Source organism: Colletes gigas, unplaced genomic scaffold, assembly GCF_013123115.1.
Source record: "Colletes gigas isolate AHSC1104 unplaced genomic scaffold, ASM1312311v1 Colletes_gigas_Sc00018, whole genome shotgun sequence".
NCBI lineage: Eukaryota > Metazoa > Arthropoda > Insecta > Hymenoptera > Colletidae > Colletes > Colletes gigas.
In genome coordinates, this window is record NW_025106647.1 from 2,272,315 (window position 1) to 2,292,840 (window position 20,526).

Here is a 20,526-nt window from a genome sequence, read left to right on the forward strand (position 1 = left end):
ATTGCCACGTCTCTGTTGTTGGCAGACTTGTAACCCTTTGTGGCCGTGCTTAATTTCTTGTACGTGAAAACTTCTTCCGAGAAAAAAGTCAAAGGACACCGCGATTTGTCACTAACTTTCTCGTAAGTATACACATCTATCGCCTAACCTTACCAACAGAGACGAGCAACATTTCATTCACGAAATTCATAACCAATAATATTGGGGAATACTACATACATTCCATAATTTAATTTCCTTTATTTTGTTTTTTAATAAAAACCGTACAATTTTGTGGGACCAAAACTTTAATTTTATTAAATTTACTATCTACACCACATTGCACCATGTTACATAGAGCTTTTATAGTTCAAAACATTTTCACATTTATTTCAATGTTTTAAAAAATATTTGGTCAGCTTTTATAGAATGTTGTTTATAATTAAATATTTTTCAATTTTAGAAGCTTTCGTCTAACGTTTATACAAGAAAAGAACTGTGTAAATTTTAAAACTAAAGTATTTTATATTTTATAAATTTTAAGCAACTTTTACTATTTAATTTAATTATTCCAACGTGCTGTACAATCTTTTTCCGAACAGTTTCATTATACCGCGTATCACGGAGTACGGAGGTAAAAAACGCAGTATTCATGCTGCAGCGGTCTACGCGTTGCAAAGCCTTGAGAGGTCATCCTGAAGTAGATAAATGGAATAAGATCGAGGTCGGTTTACACCGCGAAAGAAATCAAGATTTACGTTCTCATCGTGCAAGATATTTATACTTTTTAGTATAGAAATTCGCGATCAATATATATTTTTATAAAATTTGTGTTTTTATATCAACATCTGATAACTATGTCACCAATATTTGTAACTGAAACGAAAGTAGGTCGATTTGTGTTTACATTACAAGACAATATCCATTTGATCAATCGTGTTAAATTGAAAGGATGTATATTTATTTTTCAAAAAATAAATGTACCTGAATGAAAAATAATTTCGGCTTGCCAATCAGGGTGGTGCATTTGTCGGCGGTGAAAGAGTCCCAGAGCATCTCGACCAAGTATGTGTCATCGGAGGTAAACAGATAACCAGATTCACCGTGCGACATAGCAGCTACGATCAGGCAGTCGGCATCCGTGTGGTCATCCTCAGCGGCTGTAATGAAAGGATTAATTAATCCAATGCGGCCTGCAATAACGGCCACGGAGTGTTTGCCGTAGTAGGTAATAGGAGGAACAATATTGGGCAAGCTAAGTTCCCAATCCCCGTTCACCACTTCTATCCTCGAAAATCACGTACACTTCGTCAGGTTTACTCTCCATTTATACAGTTTTGCGGTTATTGAATATTGGGGAACGTTATATCTATTGTATCTGCCATGACAGTAGCTACGATAAAGGCTTTTAACAGTTGAATATATGGGGACGTTAAACCAATTATATTTGCCATGACAGTAGCTACGATAAAAGCTTTTAACAGTTGAATTGGGAATTTTTACCAATGACAGTTCTCAACATTGTGCGTTTATTGAATATATGGGGACGTTAAATCTATTGTATTTGCCATGACAGTACCTACGATAAAGGCTTTTAAGGAGTTGAATTGGGAATTTTTACCAATGACAGTTCTCAACATTGTGCGTTTATTGAATATATGGGGACGTTAAATCTATTGTATTTGCAATGACAGTACCCACGATAAAGGCTTTTAAGAGTTGAATTGGCAACTTTTAACTATTATCAATAACAGGTCTCAACATCTTCCTAATTCTCGTATAACAGAAATATCTTTTTATTGAGAGTAAATTAGTTCACTTTTACTCGTCCACACACTTAGAAAATATTAATTTTTTGTTATTTTATGACAATACAATATATAGAATATTATTATAAACGTATTATCTACAATGGTACTGCAAATATAGAGTGTCGTCTTGAGCCTAGTAACACTCAGTCGAAGATCGTATATAAAGAGATCGATGGACGGTCGAGCACTCGTGAGAAAGCTTCCAGCGTAGCCCTCTGTTGACAATTACGGGAAATGCGCCACGGAGTTTTAATAATTCTGTGAAACTTTCACTGACTTTTGCCATGAATGTTTTCGTGGAACTTGTGTCATAAAAGTTGTCTAAATATTTGTTCGACAAGAACAATTTTTTAAAAACTACTCAAGACAAAAATTTTTTCCCCATAAAAGCACCACAGAAGCAGACATTTTTTTAAAGGAAAGTATAAGTTCGAATGAAATTTACATCGAACAAATTTGATTTGATTGTATCTTACAATATCAATAATCCAAACCAATAATTATATTTAATTTATAATTTATTTTTTAAAGCACTTAAATAAGTTCCAGAGACGGAGTCAAATTCGATTAAAGGAATCGTACCAAACAAATGCTTCTTTTTCGTATTATTCGGAGGAAACGCGACGAGAAATAGTCACAAATTAATTGTTTTGTAACGTGTCCCAACGTTAACCTTGTAATCTGCAGGAAGGCAAGAATTTAACAGGATGAATGCGCGACATTATAGATTCGAAAGCCGCATCGGGTTCCGCACTAAATTTAATGAAGGGATTAATTAATTCAGTGTGGTCCGCGGTAATGGTGACCGAACTGTTTACCGTGATGGGTCATACGCAAGCAAATCAAGAGGTCAACTACGGCACGTATTGTTCGTTCGATCTCTCTCGTCCTTTCCGATTTCACTGTCGCGCTTTCAATGCGTGCACCGACAAACTTGAAAATCACTTTTCCAAACTATTCGAACGTTTTTATCGAGTCGGCGTACGAATTTTAGGTTCCATTCAGTCGGCCCTTCGGCTCTAACGTACAGAGGGTCGCAAAAGTGTTTAGAACGATGCAATTTCGCACAAGATTTTTTCTCTGATAAAAATTATTGCAATATTTCCTACAAAATATTCCCTTGCGGACTCTGTGAATTAGTCGAAATGTCGATAAAAGATTTCGAAACACTCTGGGAAGTTTATTTCTATTTTTAAAAACTTCATTTCTATTTATAGAAATTGTTTATTTTAGAATCTAATAATTTTTAAATATAATAATACTGAAAATTATTCAGAAATCTTATACGTGAATGGACTCCATGGGTCCATTTTGATTTGAATTAAAATTTCGTTAATTCTCATGTATAAGGTTTTTTAATTACATTTTTACTTTATTATTATCGGTTACTTTTGGAAGATTATGGTATTAGTGCTATTATTATTCAATAAAAACTAAAATATTACTTTATTTATTTATTATTTTGTTCTATGAATAAAAATGGATCCAAAAGTCACTGGGAAAGGATTAATAGTGTTAAATTCTTCAAATCATCAAGTAAATGCTAGAAATAATATTGCCCAAAAAATTATTTTCAACCATTTTGCACTTATATTTATGATAATCTTTACTTATTCTAGAAATATTCCTAATTAAAACTGTTAACAGAAGTTTAGAAAGAAGCATGGAAGAATATAATATACATATATTACATTTTAATTTTCATATTTTGTTGTAATATATACATTTTGATATTCAATGAAAGGAGCAACATCCCACCAGTATTGAAGAAAAATTTAGGCTATTTAAGTGTGAAAAATCAAATAATCAATTAAATATACCTTTCTAGTTCTATTGGGTCGTATGGTCGAGCTCAAAATTAATTTTCTGAATATAAATCACCTATGAAATATGTTTTTTTCTTTGCTACGTGGTCTCAGTATGCCTTTCACTTTGACAAACTAAACTCCCACGCCTTTGAACGAAAAGATGAAAGATAAAAATAGTGGAGTGGGGATGAGCTCTCTGGTGACCTTGAGCAGCCAATTTAAATTGCTTGGACTCTACTGATGTAATCTGCATTGTAATACACTCCTTACAACCTGTTGAAGAAATTTAATCGCTTTTCCTTAACTTTTTGTCACGTTATGCCAGTTTCCAAGGCTCAAGCATTATTGTTACTTCTTCTTTATGGCCCTTCTATTTTCCCAACGCATTGCTTTTTCTTGATGTTCTACAAATCACCTTTTCCAATTCTGCGCCACTGTTAGATACAAGTGGCTCCTTCTCGAAGCAATTACTCCGAGTCTTCGGACAGAACTAATCGGATTTTTTTTTTTATTTCTCGAGTAGTACTCTCTGCTACTCGTCGAATCAATTTCTTCGGCCTCTTATATAGGCTTCGTAACTATCCACGTTTTTGAACGATGTAACCAACTCTACGTTTAATTCTATTAAGAAGATTCGCCATTTTTCAGGGACATTTGAATTTTTTAAAAATTTAAAAAAAGAACGTTTAGGGAGGGTAACTATTAATATATGGTAGTGTATAGAATTAAACAAACATTAATTCTAATATATTATTGGAAAGCTCTATTTGTGCTGAATACGAAAATATATATTGCATTTTTTCTATTTTCATTCTTTGTTATATTTACTTTTAGAATCAAAATTATGTGTATATGATTGAAACTATAATCATTACAGTGACACATTCCTCGAATAAAACGTGTAAAAAATAAATATGATATTGCAGAAAATTATCATGTTTTATATTTTGAGATTATATTTTTTTGTTGCTATCACTGAATTAAATTTTCGAAGTATACAATATTTTATGAAATATCCTAGCATGATCTATGTAAGTATCAAGTGGGACTATAGTGTATAAGAAAGTGGATACAAGTAAACCAAGGCATGTAATATCGTCAATGGCATAACCAGAACGAACGTCGTCAAAAATACTATAAAATTATACAGAATGGCTCATATAGTGTTACAATATGGTTTTCTCTGAAACCATGGCAGATATCAACAAACATTTCCCTTATATTATAGTAGATGTGATTTAGTTTTCGCGAAAGATAAGGATATCCTTACATTTTAAACAAAAAATCAGAAACTGAAGAAATTGTACATTACCAATCTATAATAATATAAACAAGTATCGAATTTTGAATTTTTTAACTATGTTCCACCACTTCGAAAAATCTGAAAAAATTACAGACAAGTAACCATAACGAAACCCAGAAACTGTCAAAATATAAATGGGGTCACTCGATAAATTCAATATAAAATCGGCATTTAAAAACTTTTTTAATTGTTTTAAATTCCTTATTACAACCAAAAATTCTAAGAAAATTCACAAACGTGTACACCTTCGGTTAGACTGTCCATGATTTTTTCATAATTTTTTATTCCATACAACAAAAGAAAGTTTAAACTGTAAATTACGTTTTGTCTTGTAACTACCCCAATAGTGAGGGTAGGGGAATTAATATTTGGTAGAAAAAATTCTCTTTGGGGGCCCTATCTGTCGACACGTTCAAAATTGAATTGAATTTGGGTTGGGGACACTCTTATTCTTTAGAAACCACTGATTCTAACGACTACCTTTATTTGAGACAACTCAGTGGATTACTGTCGCAATAATTCGACACGAGGATCTCTCATTTCCGTACAACAGCGTCGATAGCGAAACCAAGAAGCGCGGTGGAAACGGGAAACCACGTGAAACGGGCTATTAATGATCCCCGTCCTAGGAATATAATTACAGGAAATTCATGGAAATAATGTAATCCCGTCACGTACGGACGCTTATCGGCACGAGTAGTGGGAATTGCGGAAACGGGTTCACATAGAAAAACGTGACCGGAACATCGCTGATAATTATTTTCATTTCTTACATTACGTATAACTCATCTTCCTACTATTACAAGTCAAGTTTCTCCGAATTAAAAATTTTTCTTTTTCGTATGCATTTTAATTGGCGTTGTTGTAGTGTTATTATTCTTATTATTACTTTGTATCTTTTTATCTTCTAAAAAGGGTCACGTACCTTTCGTAAACGAAGAATACTGATAGAAATTTCAATTTTGTGTACTTTAAATTTTTAGAAAAGCAGTGAATCCCAACATAAAATATAAAAATATATGTATATAAATTGAGTGAAAAGAAATTACATTTATTTATACGAATACTACAAGAAATCTACACAGAAATTGTTAAATCAATTCTAAAATAGAAGAATTACATTTTCTTGATTTCTTTTACATTTATTTTTCATTGCTGCTCAAGATAGAGAACATAAATCATTTATATTATATCTATATTAAATTTGGGTTACGTTAAAATAATTTTGCTGAGTTAACTTTACTTGGAAAATTAAACAAAACGCTAATTTATTTTAAACATATATTTCATAATGATTTAATATTAGTAATAGCTTATTACATATTCAATATTACTTGAGGGATATTTACTATATAATTTCTCTCAATTCTAAAGTCTATGTCGAATATATTAATTGAGTCCTTTTTTGACAATTACATTTATAGATATAATAAATAATGTAACGCGACATAATATTTTTCCATACATATAAGAACGACGACGCGACTTTCGCCGACACACCGCGCCCTTAGTGTTAACTAGGCTAGAAACAAGCAGGTAATACTAAAAATAGAAGGGTCGCAACCAATCAGCGGCGGCTCCGGGCAGCGCTAGCGCGCTACCCTTAGTATAAATACGGGCCCTCAGGCCCATGTTCGGCAGTCCCTACCCGACTAAAGTCAGAGAAGCTCCACAGTGCCGGCTCCTACGCGGACGTGCCAAACTGCTGGAAAACCTATCGACTAACCGTCGGGTATACTCGCCACGGGAAAGCTCCTCAGTGCCGGCTCCTACGCGGACGTGCCAAACTGCAGGAGAGCGCCCACCGCCTCTCTTTGAGAAATCCTCAACGGCCCCGCGCACTTGGCCAGGGCCTAAAGATCTCCGACGGCGGATCTTCCGCCGGACCTTTTGTATACGCATTACAATAAACTCGAGTCCCACCTCCGGGCAGACTCCTGCATCCTACCAAGTCGTTCGTGTCACTCTAAACACCCGCACCCTCCTCATCTACCCCCTTTTCTCCATCCTCTCCCAATACCTCCCTTCTTTTCCCTCCCTGTTTCCACAGGTAAACATTAGTTCCTCTTACAATAATTATATTAAAGATACCTTTAGAGAAAATAAAATCAACTTCTTTAAAACAATTGTAACATTCTTGAGGGCACTGCCACTTACAAATATGTTCATTTTTCATATTATAACAGTAACTACTAAAATTGTAAATAAATATTTATAATTAATTTTCCAATTATATGGCAGTTATCATAATACAATTGATCAATGTTTGTGATTGACATCAGAGTATTTGTTTAATTTTAACAAGCTTTTAAACCATCCAAATAATTTTGTTAACAGCCGTGTATAATAAATGTGTGAGAATACATTATAATTGTGGAAACAATAATATAAAATAATTATTCATAAAAACAGAATTTCCATGAATATCAGATAAATTAGTATTGCATTTTCCAGAATTAGAATCTCGTCAAACGTTATACGCTTTTTGATCGTAACATTTAAGATCGACAATTTCAGGAAAACAAGTCTAAGAATTTTGCAAGATAGAAATTTATAGAATTATCAAGCTAACTAATAGAAAGTCACTTTATTTAAGCAAGTATATCCACACTGCTTGTGGTCTATACTTGACCTCTCATGTAATTGTCGGTCTCTTACCACGATCTCTTGTCTGAAACGAAGGACGACACTTGTTGCTCAACGATAACCCCTTCCACTTGTCAACACAATGTAACCGACATGGTTTGCATGCAAATACCAAAGTGTATGTGATGGTTGAAAGCTTCATATAAAATTGGATTTTAGATATGTGAGTATTAAAGTAAATTATTAGCTTCTATAATATTTTTTGTTAAATATTTATTATGAATTCACTTGAAGAGAGATCGATAAACCATTTTTTCCATATAAGTGCTACTTTCCCTGCTTCCTTTATGCTGAATCAAGCAAGTGATCCGAGTTATATCTAAAAATTACTAAGAGATAGAAAAAACTGTATAGGGAAAGTGTTTATAAATATAACTATGCATCCTAAAAATTCGAATGTACCTCCTTTTACTGGTATCAATTCTCGAAATATTCTACGTAAACAAATATTAGGGTATAGACTCAATACTTCGTGAGGCAACTCGCATGTTTTAGAAATCTCTTCAAACATTCAAAAAAGGAAACATTATCGTATAACCCAGCCATTAATTTACTTTATCTGTTCATAAACACGGTGACTACAGCAGTCTCTTTAAGAGATTCTCTTACATTCTTGAATGAGAGTTCTAACAATAAGTATAGAAGCATGTACATATGTTTTAACACGACATCGTTGTTTTTGGAGTGCTCTTCCTGTTAACCGACTGATTCTTCCGCCTTCTTGAGTTTTGCTGACCCGGTTTCTAGATATTCTTGGGTCGAGTACGGTTCTCAACCGATCTGATCTTTTTTTGCACCTTGTACAGCAAGAAAAATTAGATAACGCAAATCAGCGATGATTACTGTTATTCGTGGATTACTTTTCGAGGCAAAGGATTTAGCGAATAAGAAGTTTCATTCGTGGGAAATTCATTCGTAATATAATCTCCACTGATTCGTAAGTTGGACATTTCTATCCTTTCCAAATAGAGGACCCATTATAATCGGCTGTACTGTGCTACAATACAATGATGATTATTAAAATGAACTTGAGACGTGATTCGTAAGTTGAAGCGTGAAAAACGACACTTGAAACATGATACAAGCTGAACGAAATTCAACGTCAGTTGGTGTTAAATTTTGTCTCCGCTATATGATAAATGAACATGAAACCCTGGTGCGATGTTCATCTGAAGAATCATTGTTTTACGTGATTTTATCAAATATTTATCTATTACCTAGATGAAAAATAAATTACAAACCCATTAAGTTTGAAACAGACGTAGCATTCGCTTTAAAAAAATTCATAAGAATTACTAAATTGTTTGAAATATTTAAAGCATCTTTTTAAAATGCTGCATCAATATTATTTAATTTTGATTTACCAGAATTTTCGTATTTTCCAACCGTTTTAAAGATATTCCCGCGTGCGTAGGATACCATGATAAAGCGTTCTAAGTGATAAGATTTGAGCAACACCGCCCTAATAGCTTCGAAGACAAACGTAAATCCATTCTAGCGAGAATCTCTCTTAACAATAATATCCGTTAGGAACTTCCTCTTCCGCTCGAGGGAATGGCCCTTCGGCTATCGGTGCACCGACTGCAAATTCCGAAGTTTATTACCACCGTCGGTTGATGGTTTCCTGGAAAATGTAAATCTAGCAACCTGCTAAAGGCACGGGTCACCGTAATTGTAGACACGCGTACGGACATCTCCGTGCACACTCGACGTTAATTCTAATCCTACCTGGACACGACTTTGGGTTACACATCAAGTTTTGCTAAATATGCTGTCTGTAAATAAATTTAAACATGACGTTTCATGGATTTAATAATTTAACATTTTTTCGAATTTATAACGAGTAAATTGCCGATATCATTTAATTATAAAATATGAAAATTGATATTATTAATAAGTATTCCTACCCAGATGCTACTTTGGGTCAAACACCAAGTTTGACTAAATGTGACACCTGTAAATAAATTTAAACAGTAACGACGTTTCATGCATTTAATGATTTAACATTTTTTCCGAATATATTCTAAATAAACTGCCGATGCCAGTGAATTAAAAAATACGTAAGTCAATAATATCACTGAATTATAAAATACATCCTACGTTAAATTATAATGATAATTTATAAAATACATCAAATATTGTTACGTAAATTTATTTATAGACTCTACAGATACTCAAACATGTCAGGGATCGTCGTTACGAATAGCGAGTTATAAATTCGTCCCACGTCGCGTATTATATCATGATATTAAATGTTGTCTGTATTTCAAATTAATGTAATGAAGTTTGCACGAAACATTGGTTTACGTTTGCAAACGCTTCTGATATTGATTGATCTATTGTCCAACGCTTGTCTTTTAAACAAACCTGAGTTTGATATTGTTTGATTTTGTCTGATAAAAAAAAAGTTTTAGTTTGGCTGAATAGTATTCAACAAATCCGTATATTAAATGAGTGTTTGTTATTTCTTGATTTAAATACTTAATCGTTAATTTTTTAACACATTATAAATTATTGAATTATCATGTGCTCTTCTCAAGAAAATAAACAAATTTTCTATAGAAACAGTTTGGTAGAATCTGTTGTAAGAGCTGAATTTTATGATTAAAAATACCCAAAAATTGTTTTTGTCTAACAAAATATTCCATCTATGTAATTGTTAAATAAAGAACATTGTTTTTTGTAAAATTATTCGAACGACGACTCGCTTTTCTACATTGTCGAACAATGGTTAATATAGTTCTTTATATTCCTGGGTTGATAGGAAATTTTTTAATACTAATAATAAATAAAATTTTATTATTGTGCAATTGAGAAAACTATGTTGAGAATAAAAATTTGAAAAATTGGAAAATACTCCATTAATAGAATATTCTTCACTTCAAATTTTAATCCATACTGTATATTAGTTTTTTCATCTGTGTAATAATTATAATTTTATTTTTTATTTATACATAATATATTAGACAAAATACATAGTAACAAGCATACTAAACACGAGTTTATAAATTATACTAGTTTAAGAATTGCAGTACAAAGCAGTGATTGTTTAAAATAAATTATGAGTATATTCAGTCGTTTCATATATTCAGAACTAAATTTTGCTTATGTTCAGTAGTAACAAAAATTAAGTTTTCATACAGTATAAGTCGATTTAGGCGAGTTTAGGCAATTTTGTTCTACTTATCGAGGTGCTGAGTGTTCTATACGTCTGCATATTCCTTTATTTAGAGGAAGACCATTTCGCTCAAATTCATCAAGCTTCTGTTCCGTGATTAATTCGAACAAAGCTGATTTATTTGAATTAATGAGTGCATTCAACCGAAACGTAACATGTCTCGAATAAACTTTCGTCAGTGGCTGAATAAACGCGCACGCTAATTGAATACGCGCCCTCTGAACCGCTTCAGTGGTAAACTGGGTTCTTTTGGTTATATCCGATTTAATGGATTCGTATTTGGGAAAGAATATTCGCTAAATCTCTGTTTCGAATCTGATTATTGCTTTGTGCGTGGATTCTTTTTTCTTGCTGGTCAATTTTACCTGTTAATATATTATTACAGATAGATATTAAAATATTTCTAAGCTCATCACAGCACTTACAATATATAGTTATATTTTTTTAAGTGGATTTTTTATTTCTTTCATTTTCTTAAAGCGTGTGATTTTAGATATAATAATCACAATTTTTAAGATTTTATATACAGTTATAAAATGAGTAAATATATCTGGGAAATCTCGATTCAAAATAGTTTATCTACCATTAAAAAAATAATCATAAAATCAATCCAAATACGGAGTGTTCGGCCACCTCTGGAAAAAATTTTAATAGGAGATTCTAGAGGCCAAAATAAGACGAAAATCAAGAATATCAATTTGTTGATGGAGGCTTTGTTAGGAAATTACTAATAAAATTATTGTTAAAAATTATTAATAGAATTTGTCCACCTACACGAATTTTTTCCTCGAAAGTTCGTAGGATTTCGGGGGTATGTCTATTCACCAAAAATGATTGTAATTGACCCCCGCAACTGAAAATTATATTTCCAGAATGATCAGAAACTTTTCAACTTCGTCGAAAAATTCAGGCATATATTTTCCTGTCGATTTTTCTTAAAAATTCGTTTTCCATTTTTAATAATTTTGTTTGACGCCCTACAGAAAAATTGTCTAATACTTTTTTGTAGGTGCCCATGAGCTCTACTTCAGAAAAAAGTTTCATTGGCATATATTCACTATTGCAGGAGTTATGGCTGTTTGAAAATTGAGCCATTTTTATGGGGGTTTCCTCACTTTACGGGGTCAAGGAACAACTCTTTCAATATTTTTAGAATTTCTACATATTCTCCATTAAAATACGCGTCGTTTGCATTTTGATACATTAAAATCCTTCAATCCGTTCAGACGTTATAATGTTTTAAAGATTCGTATGAAAATTCGGGCAGACATTTCTGGCCAGAAATATGTAATAGTTTCGGTAATGAATTTTTTTCTCGAAACTGTAATGTGTAATTGATTCCGCTACAGCCGCCATTGAAGCAACATTTGCCGATATGAACCGCGACGCATTAAAACGGGCCTGCAAGCGCTTTAGACCGAGAATAAAGGCAGTCATTCTAACAGGGGGAGGATATATTGAATAAATGTGTTCTTTATGATCTTACAAAACAATTTAGCAAAAAAAATTTGTAAGTTTTTCCGTTTTGCAATAAAAATGATGTTTGAAAATAGTCTCTCATTTGTCCGGATTTTGGCGATGCACCCTGTAGATAAATTTTAAATAGTAAAATTCACGCATGAAAATGCTATGATTAACTTTAAAATAAAATATCATTAATTTTAAGATTAGAAACAGAAAATAGTACCCGTGTACAGAACAACTATTCCGAAAAATAAAAATAGAAACTCATTTTAAAATGAAAATTACGAATTGCATTATTTATAGTAATTCTATTTACCAAATATTATTTCCGTCTCGAGTTACTTCATTCTGTATCACTATCGTTCGTTGTCCTCGACTCCGGGCTAAAACTAACGATAGAAGTTCGCCAATGTAGTTTATTCAGATCTCGAGGCCATCCGTTGTGTATATTCAAAAGAATGTTTCTTTCGCGGAGTATTATAGCCACTTTGCAGTTTTAAGGAACTGCGTTTGTGGAAACGTCCTGTGGAGACTCGCTTTTCTCTAGTTTTTCCGCTCGTATCTGCAACGCGAAGTTTCGTTGAACGTAGACCGCAAAAATTATACCCACGACGCGACGCCAGAAAAAGTGAATAACGCATTATTCTAAATTCATGGAAGACCAGCGAAACTACGAAGGGTACGTATTCCTTTTGTTTTCCGCAGGTACATTCTCAAAGTAAACTAACATCCGAAATAACTTCAATTATTGAGTTGCTTGAAAATGAGAAAGAGTACTCCAGCGTTTGATCAATTACTCCCACAAATGTTATGTTTTAATTCCACCGTATTCTTTGATCTTTGGGAACGGTTTCCAAACGTTTTCAATTTTTCTGCACGCCAGTTACCATTCGATACGATGAAGGAAAATTTGTTCAATTACTGCGAAGTTAAATAAACGAATTTTCTTCGTGTTTGCACCGCGCGCACCGATACGTACGTTCGCTTGGAAATCGATTGTCTCTTCATCAGTAGTTCTCCGAACTATTAAAACAGCTATGTCAAAGTGCCATTAATAGCAGCGAACTCGTTGTTATTATTGGCAATGTTGGATAACGCGTTGCTTTAACTCAATCTTGCTTACAATGCGAGTTATCGACGGCATAGTAAATATGCACAGTTTGCAGTGAACGTGAGTGTAACGTTAAACGGTAATAATCCCTAAATGTTACTAGTCGCAATCAATATGCTCACCTTAAATAATTGCACAATTATGCCTTGTGTGAAAAATCATTTCATTGAATAATTACATGCTTGTTAGTGTATTCGTTTCAGAGATTTAAAAATCAACTTCGATTCTTCTATGTCCACTTTCTCACTCTATAAGGAAAGAATTTTGATAATAAAAAATTTTAAAACACATTTATCTAGATCTGGTTACTTTATGATTGTTAAAAAGAATTTTTTGGATTTTACATATGTACGTATAATGAATAATCACGATTACATTTTGCAATTTCTTAGATTTTTTACTATTCATAATTGGTTAGAATTTTTAAAATGATTTAAATAAATCCTTATGAAAAACAAATTACACACACAAAAGTTAAATAAATAAAATGGAATCTTATTCATTGCATACTTTAATACATATGTTTTACTTAATTTATGAAAATATTGTTTCGTTTGAATAATTATTCGCTTCAAGTAAGATAGTATTATAAAGTATTCTTTTTTATTATTAATATTGTTTACTGATTATTGAACCTAAACTTAATAGTTAACGAGGTAGTTTGACGAAAATTAGCGAAAACCGAAAGGAATAAAATTTTGTGGTTAATAAAAATGTCACCGTTTCGAGTATCAAACGTATTCGACCTTCGGTAAACTGCTTGTTATCCGGATTCCCTGGCACAGCGCCAACGGGAACAACCCTTAACGCGTGTCGTGCCATGAAACAAGCAGTCGGCCATGAACTGAATTATTAAATCGCGTCATGTATCGTTACACGAGTCGCGAGTAATTGTTTCGATCGTTTTCACCTCGTTCCAGCCACAACGGTCGACATGTATTCAATCTTAACCCCAAACCAGTGACAAAAAGAGCATCTACTCATTGTCAATGTCAAAACTACAAAAGTCGAGCACCGTATGCATTGAATTAATTATTAGGGAAGGATAGAAAATAATTAAATTTAGAAATAAAGTTTCTATTCTGATGCAACTAGCTCCCTCTCTTAAATTTAATTTAAAACAAACATTTCTACTCCAATTTGAGTCAGCTTCAGGTTGATAAAAAAATTTTAATATTGTAAAGTACGACATGGAAAAATTATAAATACTAAACTATATGCTGAAAGAGTATAGATGTAAAAATAATTCTTGAAGAAGTGAATGAAGAAAGACATGAGTATAATAATATTCTGTTCTGTCAGATTGCTCGTAGCTCGGGATATCAATCCATTACACAATCACTAACACTTACAGAATAAGATTGGCTTTATTTATAAACGAATAATATTACAAGTACGTAATGCCACCGCGTGGACGCGATTTCGCATGGACGAGACTCCACCGACGCCACGCAAGACAAGCGACACTCAACCCGTCGCGTTATATCGTTGTCTTAACCACGCCGTCATCGATACATTCTCTAACACCCTCTCTATCGATACAGGCTTGGTTTACGCGGTAAATTTCTCGCATACCTTTATTCTAATCTTAACATTTTTACCGCTCTATCGTGTTTTATCTTTGGTAGCGCTTTAGTGAATACGTCCGCAAGCATTGATTCGGTTCTTACGTAAACAATTTTAATTTCACCTTTCTCCACTAATTGTCGCGTATAGTGGTATTTCATGTCGATATGCTTACTCCTTTTGTGGAATACCGCATTTCTCGCTAGTTCTATCGCGCTTTGGTTATCACAGAATACGCACACGGGATTTTCTATAATAGTCTCACAACACATATGACTCAATAGTCTTTTTATGTACACGACTTCTTTTGACACTTGTGCGAGAGCAACATATTCCGCTTCCATCGTTGATAATGCGGTCGTATGTTGTTTCTGCGACTTCCAGCTGATCGCTCCTCCGGCCAGTGTCAGTAGACTCCCAGAATACGAACGCCGATCTTCTACGTCACCGCCCCAATCCGAATCCGAGTAGGCATTTAGTTTGGACCCCGTTTTCTTATATTTTATGCCATAGTCCATTGTTCCTTTAAGGTATCGTAAAACTCTTTTTGCTAACACCCAGTGACCTTCACCCGGATCGGAACAAAATCTGCTTAGTACATTTGCAGCATATATTATATCCGGCCTCGTTGCGTTTGCCAAATAGACCAAACTACCTACAAGCTCTCTGTACGGGCAATTCTTCATTCTTTCTCTTTCCTCTTCATTCTTCGGCCCTAATCCTTTCGTGATTTTTGTGTTCGATTCGATTGGTGTGGATACGGTTTTTGCTAGCGTCATATTAAATTTTTCCAACAGTTCTCCTACATATTTTCGTTGGGACAATTTAAGACTGCCTGTTTTCCCCTCTCTTTCCACATGTATCCCCAAAATGTCGGTAATTTGTCCCAGATCTTGAATTTCAAACTCTGACTGCAACTTTTGTTTCACGATGTTTAACTGTTTTATATCCTTTGAAGCTATTATCATATCGTCCACATATACAGTTTTTTTAAATCGGTAAAGTTTAAATGTCCTAAACGCTCGTGCCACCTTTCGCCATTTCCATTATTGTTTACATTCGTTTGAAAAGCACGATTTTCTACAACGTCTACTATGTACAAGTCACCTCTTTTCTCCGCTATCATCGCTGCAGATCCGTTTCGACGTTTCACTATTGCACGATTTTTGTCAAAATACACTTTAAACCCGTTTTTCGTGATCTGCGCGACCGATATTAAATTATATCTGAGTTCCGGCACAAATATCGCGTTCATTAGTTTTATATGATTTGTGTTTCGGTCACTTAGTTTTACGTTTAATTCAACTTCGCCGACACCATGTGATTTTATACCTTGATCGGAGGCTGTAAAAACGTTCGATTGTTCGGTTTCATTTATCGTACGAAACTTTCGTCTTTCATTTGTCATATGACACGTAGCTGCACTATCTAAACACCAAATATTGGATCTTTCTAACTCTACTTTACACGCAACAGCTGTCATCGCATCGTTCGATTTCTCGTTTTCGCGTTTTTTTCCGTATGTAACAATCCTTTCCGCGATGCCCGATTTTTCCGCACTCGTAGCACTTTCCACTGAAACTTGCATATGATTGCGGTTTTTGCACGGTATTCTTGAAACTATTTGTTTTCGATTTTTCGTACCTCGTAGTTTTCGTGTACAGCGCTTCGCTGTTAACATCGCTTCTCCTTTCTTTGTCCGATCTACCATCTCGTTCCTTTTGTCGCGCTTCTTCTTCGATCAATTTTGTTTTGAGGTTATTCACACTTGGAATTTCATCGCGTGCCTCGATTGCCACTGTAAAATTCTCGTATTCTTCTGGCAATGACCCCAGCATCATAATTGATAGCAAATCTTCCGGAATCTTTATACCCGCTTCTGCCAATTGCTCGGCTTTTGCTGTAAACTCGTTCAAATAAACAGCCATCGTTGTCCCGGAATCTTTTTTCATCCTATACAACTGTTTGTATAGTGTCGCTTTCCGAACCGGTCCTTTGGATTCGTACATCCTCTCTAGTTCCGTCCAAGCCTCGTGCGATGTTTCGGCTTTCTTTATATGATTTAGTTGACCGCGTGTCATACTTAGTATTATCATGGCCAATGCTTTTTGATCTTTTCTATCCCATACGACTCGGTTTTCTTCCGTCTTGCTTTCGTCGCCGTTTGCGAACGACCATAGCTCATTACAGATGAGTACACTCCTCATCTGCAGTTTCCACGATTCATAATTTTCATCGTTTAATTTATCGATATTCTGCGCGCCGTGTAGTGCTGCCATGTTTCCTTAATCGAAAACCACGTTTTTCTTTTTTTAGGTTATATCCCGTAACTTTCCCCGTGTTTCGTTTATGCGCAACCTGGGCCCATAACCTGTCAGATTGCTCGTAGCTCGGGATATCAATCCATTACACAATCACTAACACTTACAGAATAAGATTGGCTTTATTTATAAACGAATAATATTACAAGTACGTAATGCCACCGCGTGGACGCGATTTCGCATGGACGAGACTCCACCGACGCCACGCAAGACAAGCGACACTCAACCCGTCGCGTTATATCGTTGTCTTAACCACGCCGTCATCGATACATTCTCTAACATGTTCCATATACATAGAGGATGTTTGGCCACCCCTGGGAAAATTTTTAATGGGAGATTCCAGAGGCCAAAATAAGACGGAAATTAAGAATATCAATTTCTTGACTGAAGCTTCATTAAAAAGTTATTAAAAAATTTCAAACCATTCTGAAAAAATTATTTTTGGTTGCGGGGTTCAATTACAATCATTTTTGGTGAATATACATACCCCTGAAATCCTACCCACTTTCGAGACAAAAATTCAAGTAGGTACTGAAATTTTTAAACGAAATTATAAAATTTCATCATAATAAAAAAATTATATTTAGTTACAGGGGTCAATTACAAGTATTTTTGGTGAATAGACGCACCCCCGAATTCCTACGCATTTTCGAGAAAAAAATTCTTTACCAAAAATCTAATGTGAGGCTAGAAATGCTTCCCTGAAATTTCATACGAATCTTTAAAATGTCATAACTCCTGAACTGATTAGAGAATTTTAATTTTTCAAAATGCAAACAACGCGTATTTTAGTGAAGAATATGTAGACATTCTAACTATATTGAGAAAGTTGTTCCTTGACACCGTAATGTGAGAAAAACCCCCTAAAAGTGGTCTAATTTTCAAACGGCCATAACTCCTACAATAGTAAAGGTATCTCATTGACATTTGTTTCTGAAGCAGAGCCCATGAGTACCTACAAAAAAGTATTACACAATATTTCCGTACAGCGTCAAACAAATTTATTAAAAATCAAAAATGAATTTTTAAGAAAAATCGACAGTAGGTGCTGAAATTTTTCGGTGAAAAAAAAAATTCAAATCGTTCTGAAAAAATTATTTACGGTTGCGGGGGTCAATTACAATAATTTTTGGTGAATAGACTTACCCCCGAATTCCTACCCACTTCCTAGAACAAAATTCAGTACGGGCGGAACTTTAAACGTTAATAGCTTTTTAACAAAGCCTCCATCAACAAATTGGTATTCTTGATTTTCGTGTTATTTTGGCCTCTAGAATCTCCCATTAAAATTTTTTCCAGGGCTGACCCCACGCCCTGTATATTTCGTAACTACTGAGGGCGCGGATTTAGCAAGGGTCAAAAGTGACCCGGCTGATTCTTCGACTATTAAACGATACCGCGATCGAAGGATCGCGTTAATCAACGGTGATCGTATTTTTTGTGTAAATTAAAGACACCGCGGGACAAATGGCATCGTTTTCGCAAGAATATTTAACCGTTAGTCCCGCGTGAGCCTGTTTTCATCGCGCGTACACCGATACTGGCGGGAACACTGTTTGTTCTGCAAATAGAAATCGCGTGTACGCTTGTTTTTTGCCTCCTGGATATCGAATCCGGAGATGGCGATCAGCGTGGCTATGCTGTTGATGTTGCCACTACATCGGAACAGAAGGAAACAAAAAAATAATAGTGTTTATCTGGTCGAGTTTACGCAGTGGGACGTGCAGATTAAAAAAAAAATGACAGGTTCTGCATATGTTGTTCCCGTCGAAAGGAAATGACAATTATCGATTTCACGGGGCGTCGCTTAAAAATATTGCGGACGTAAATGGGATTCATACTCTCGTCCTCGCTAATAATTGCATGCGATTTATGGGGGAAAAATATACTCTCGAAACGTCAAAACAATTTGCGATAATTCTTTTATTATATTATCTCTGTCTTTACTTTTAATAGGTACGTTGAGAAATGAGGAAATTACAAACAATTGCAGATTATTTCACATTTTATACAAACAAGACCACCGAGAATTTATTTAACTCGATTCTATACGTAAACACAGTAGAAAATATTTTTATGGTTCCCTAAATAGTTGTATGAATTTTTTTTTTATTGTTTTCGTGAGTGGAACGCCCTGTAAACACCAAAAAATATTTGACACATGTACGTTTATATTGGGTATTGAATACATTTGTGTTCTATAGGTTAATGTGTCGCCATCTACGGTAATGATTCTTAAAATGAACCCCAAACGTGATTCGCAACTTGAACATTTCTATACAGTGCTGCCAATGCTATAGAACTGTCTTTAATTTCTTGTATTACGGTAAAGATTCTTGAAAGGAACTCTTACATGACTCGTAAATTGAACATTTTTGTCGAAAGCCAATAGAGTAAACCCTATGAAATTAGAATATTTAAATCCTACACGAATGCCATTATTATTGAACGTACAGACTTTTAAAAATATTAATTTGTTGAGGAATGAAAAATTTTTCACTTCATCGATACTATCTGAAAAATTGATAAATAATTAAAAAGAATTTTCTAAAATTGAGACTGTGTTTTTCCTCGAACATATGGCATATAGAAAAAGAAATTAACATTAACGTGATAGAAAAAGTAATAACGATACAACGTTACGAAATATTAACATACAGCTTCCATATTTTATTGTGTTATACATTTTTTAAATAATCGTTGAATATTCATTCGAAGCGTATACGTTTTCGTGCAAAGGTAAGTTAGTCGAGTACGTTGTGTAACGTAATATTACAAGCACTCTCGCAGATTTCCATATCTTTCCGTAGCAGTTGATATTATCTTCGCTGAACAATTTAATACTTTTAGAAAAGTCACTTGGAAAATGTCGGAACGAAAACTTCAAGTCTGAGTAATAAAGCGAGGAAGGCTTCGAGGAACGTAACTTTACACAGTTAAAAAGAATTTTAACATCGACTATGTTTCTTCCATCGTTAGGCGAAACAATTTTTCTTTTGCAGTTAAAAATGTATAAACCTTGATTGATCCAAATTCGATCGATGGAAATTTAAATTCAGTCGCTCGGAATTCAATTCTTAATCGAGAAATAACGTCGTTCAGTTAAAGTTCACCAGTGTTTAACTTCTGTACAAATTAGTTTATTCGTGGTTAGGTACGTGCATTTCTACGAGCATAGTTTAGAAACTTTACTGAAAACGACGTAACAAGTGTGCACTAAAGTAATTGGCTAGAACAGTCGACCCTAGAGTGCAATAATTAGAAGCACAAATTGTATTGCACAAGTTAAAATCCTAAGTTAAGATAATTGGTTTGTCAATTTAAGAAATTCTGCATAGA

General features: G+C 34.2%; 2 protein-coding genes across 4 annotated transcripts in view; one reads left to right on the forward strand and one right to left on the reverse strand.

The window, feature by feature from the left end:
• LOC122400523 (alkaline phosphatase-like) overlaps positions 1–20,526 on the forward strand; it is a 490,617-nt gene that overhangs the window by 269,116 nt on the left and 200,975 nt on the right. The window lies entirely within an intron of this gene.
• Positions 1–20,526, reverse strand: part of LOC122400486 (caspase-1-like) — a 134,258-nt gene that overhangs the window by 67,839 nt on the left and 45,893 nt on the right. For all 3 annotated transcript variants that reach the window (XM_043401990.1, XM_043401988.1, XM_043401989.1), the window contains one exon: positions 964–1,139. In XM_043401990.1, the coding sequence (XP_043257925.1) occupies positions 964–1,139 (176 nt within the window). The remainder of the gene's footprint in view (positions 1–963; positions 1,140–20,526) is intronic.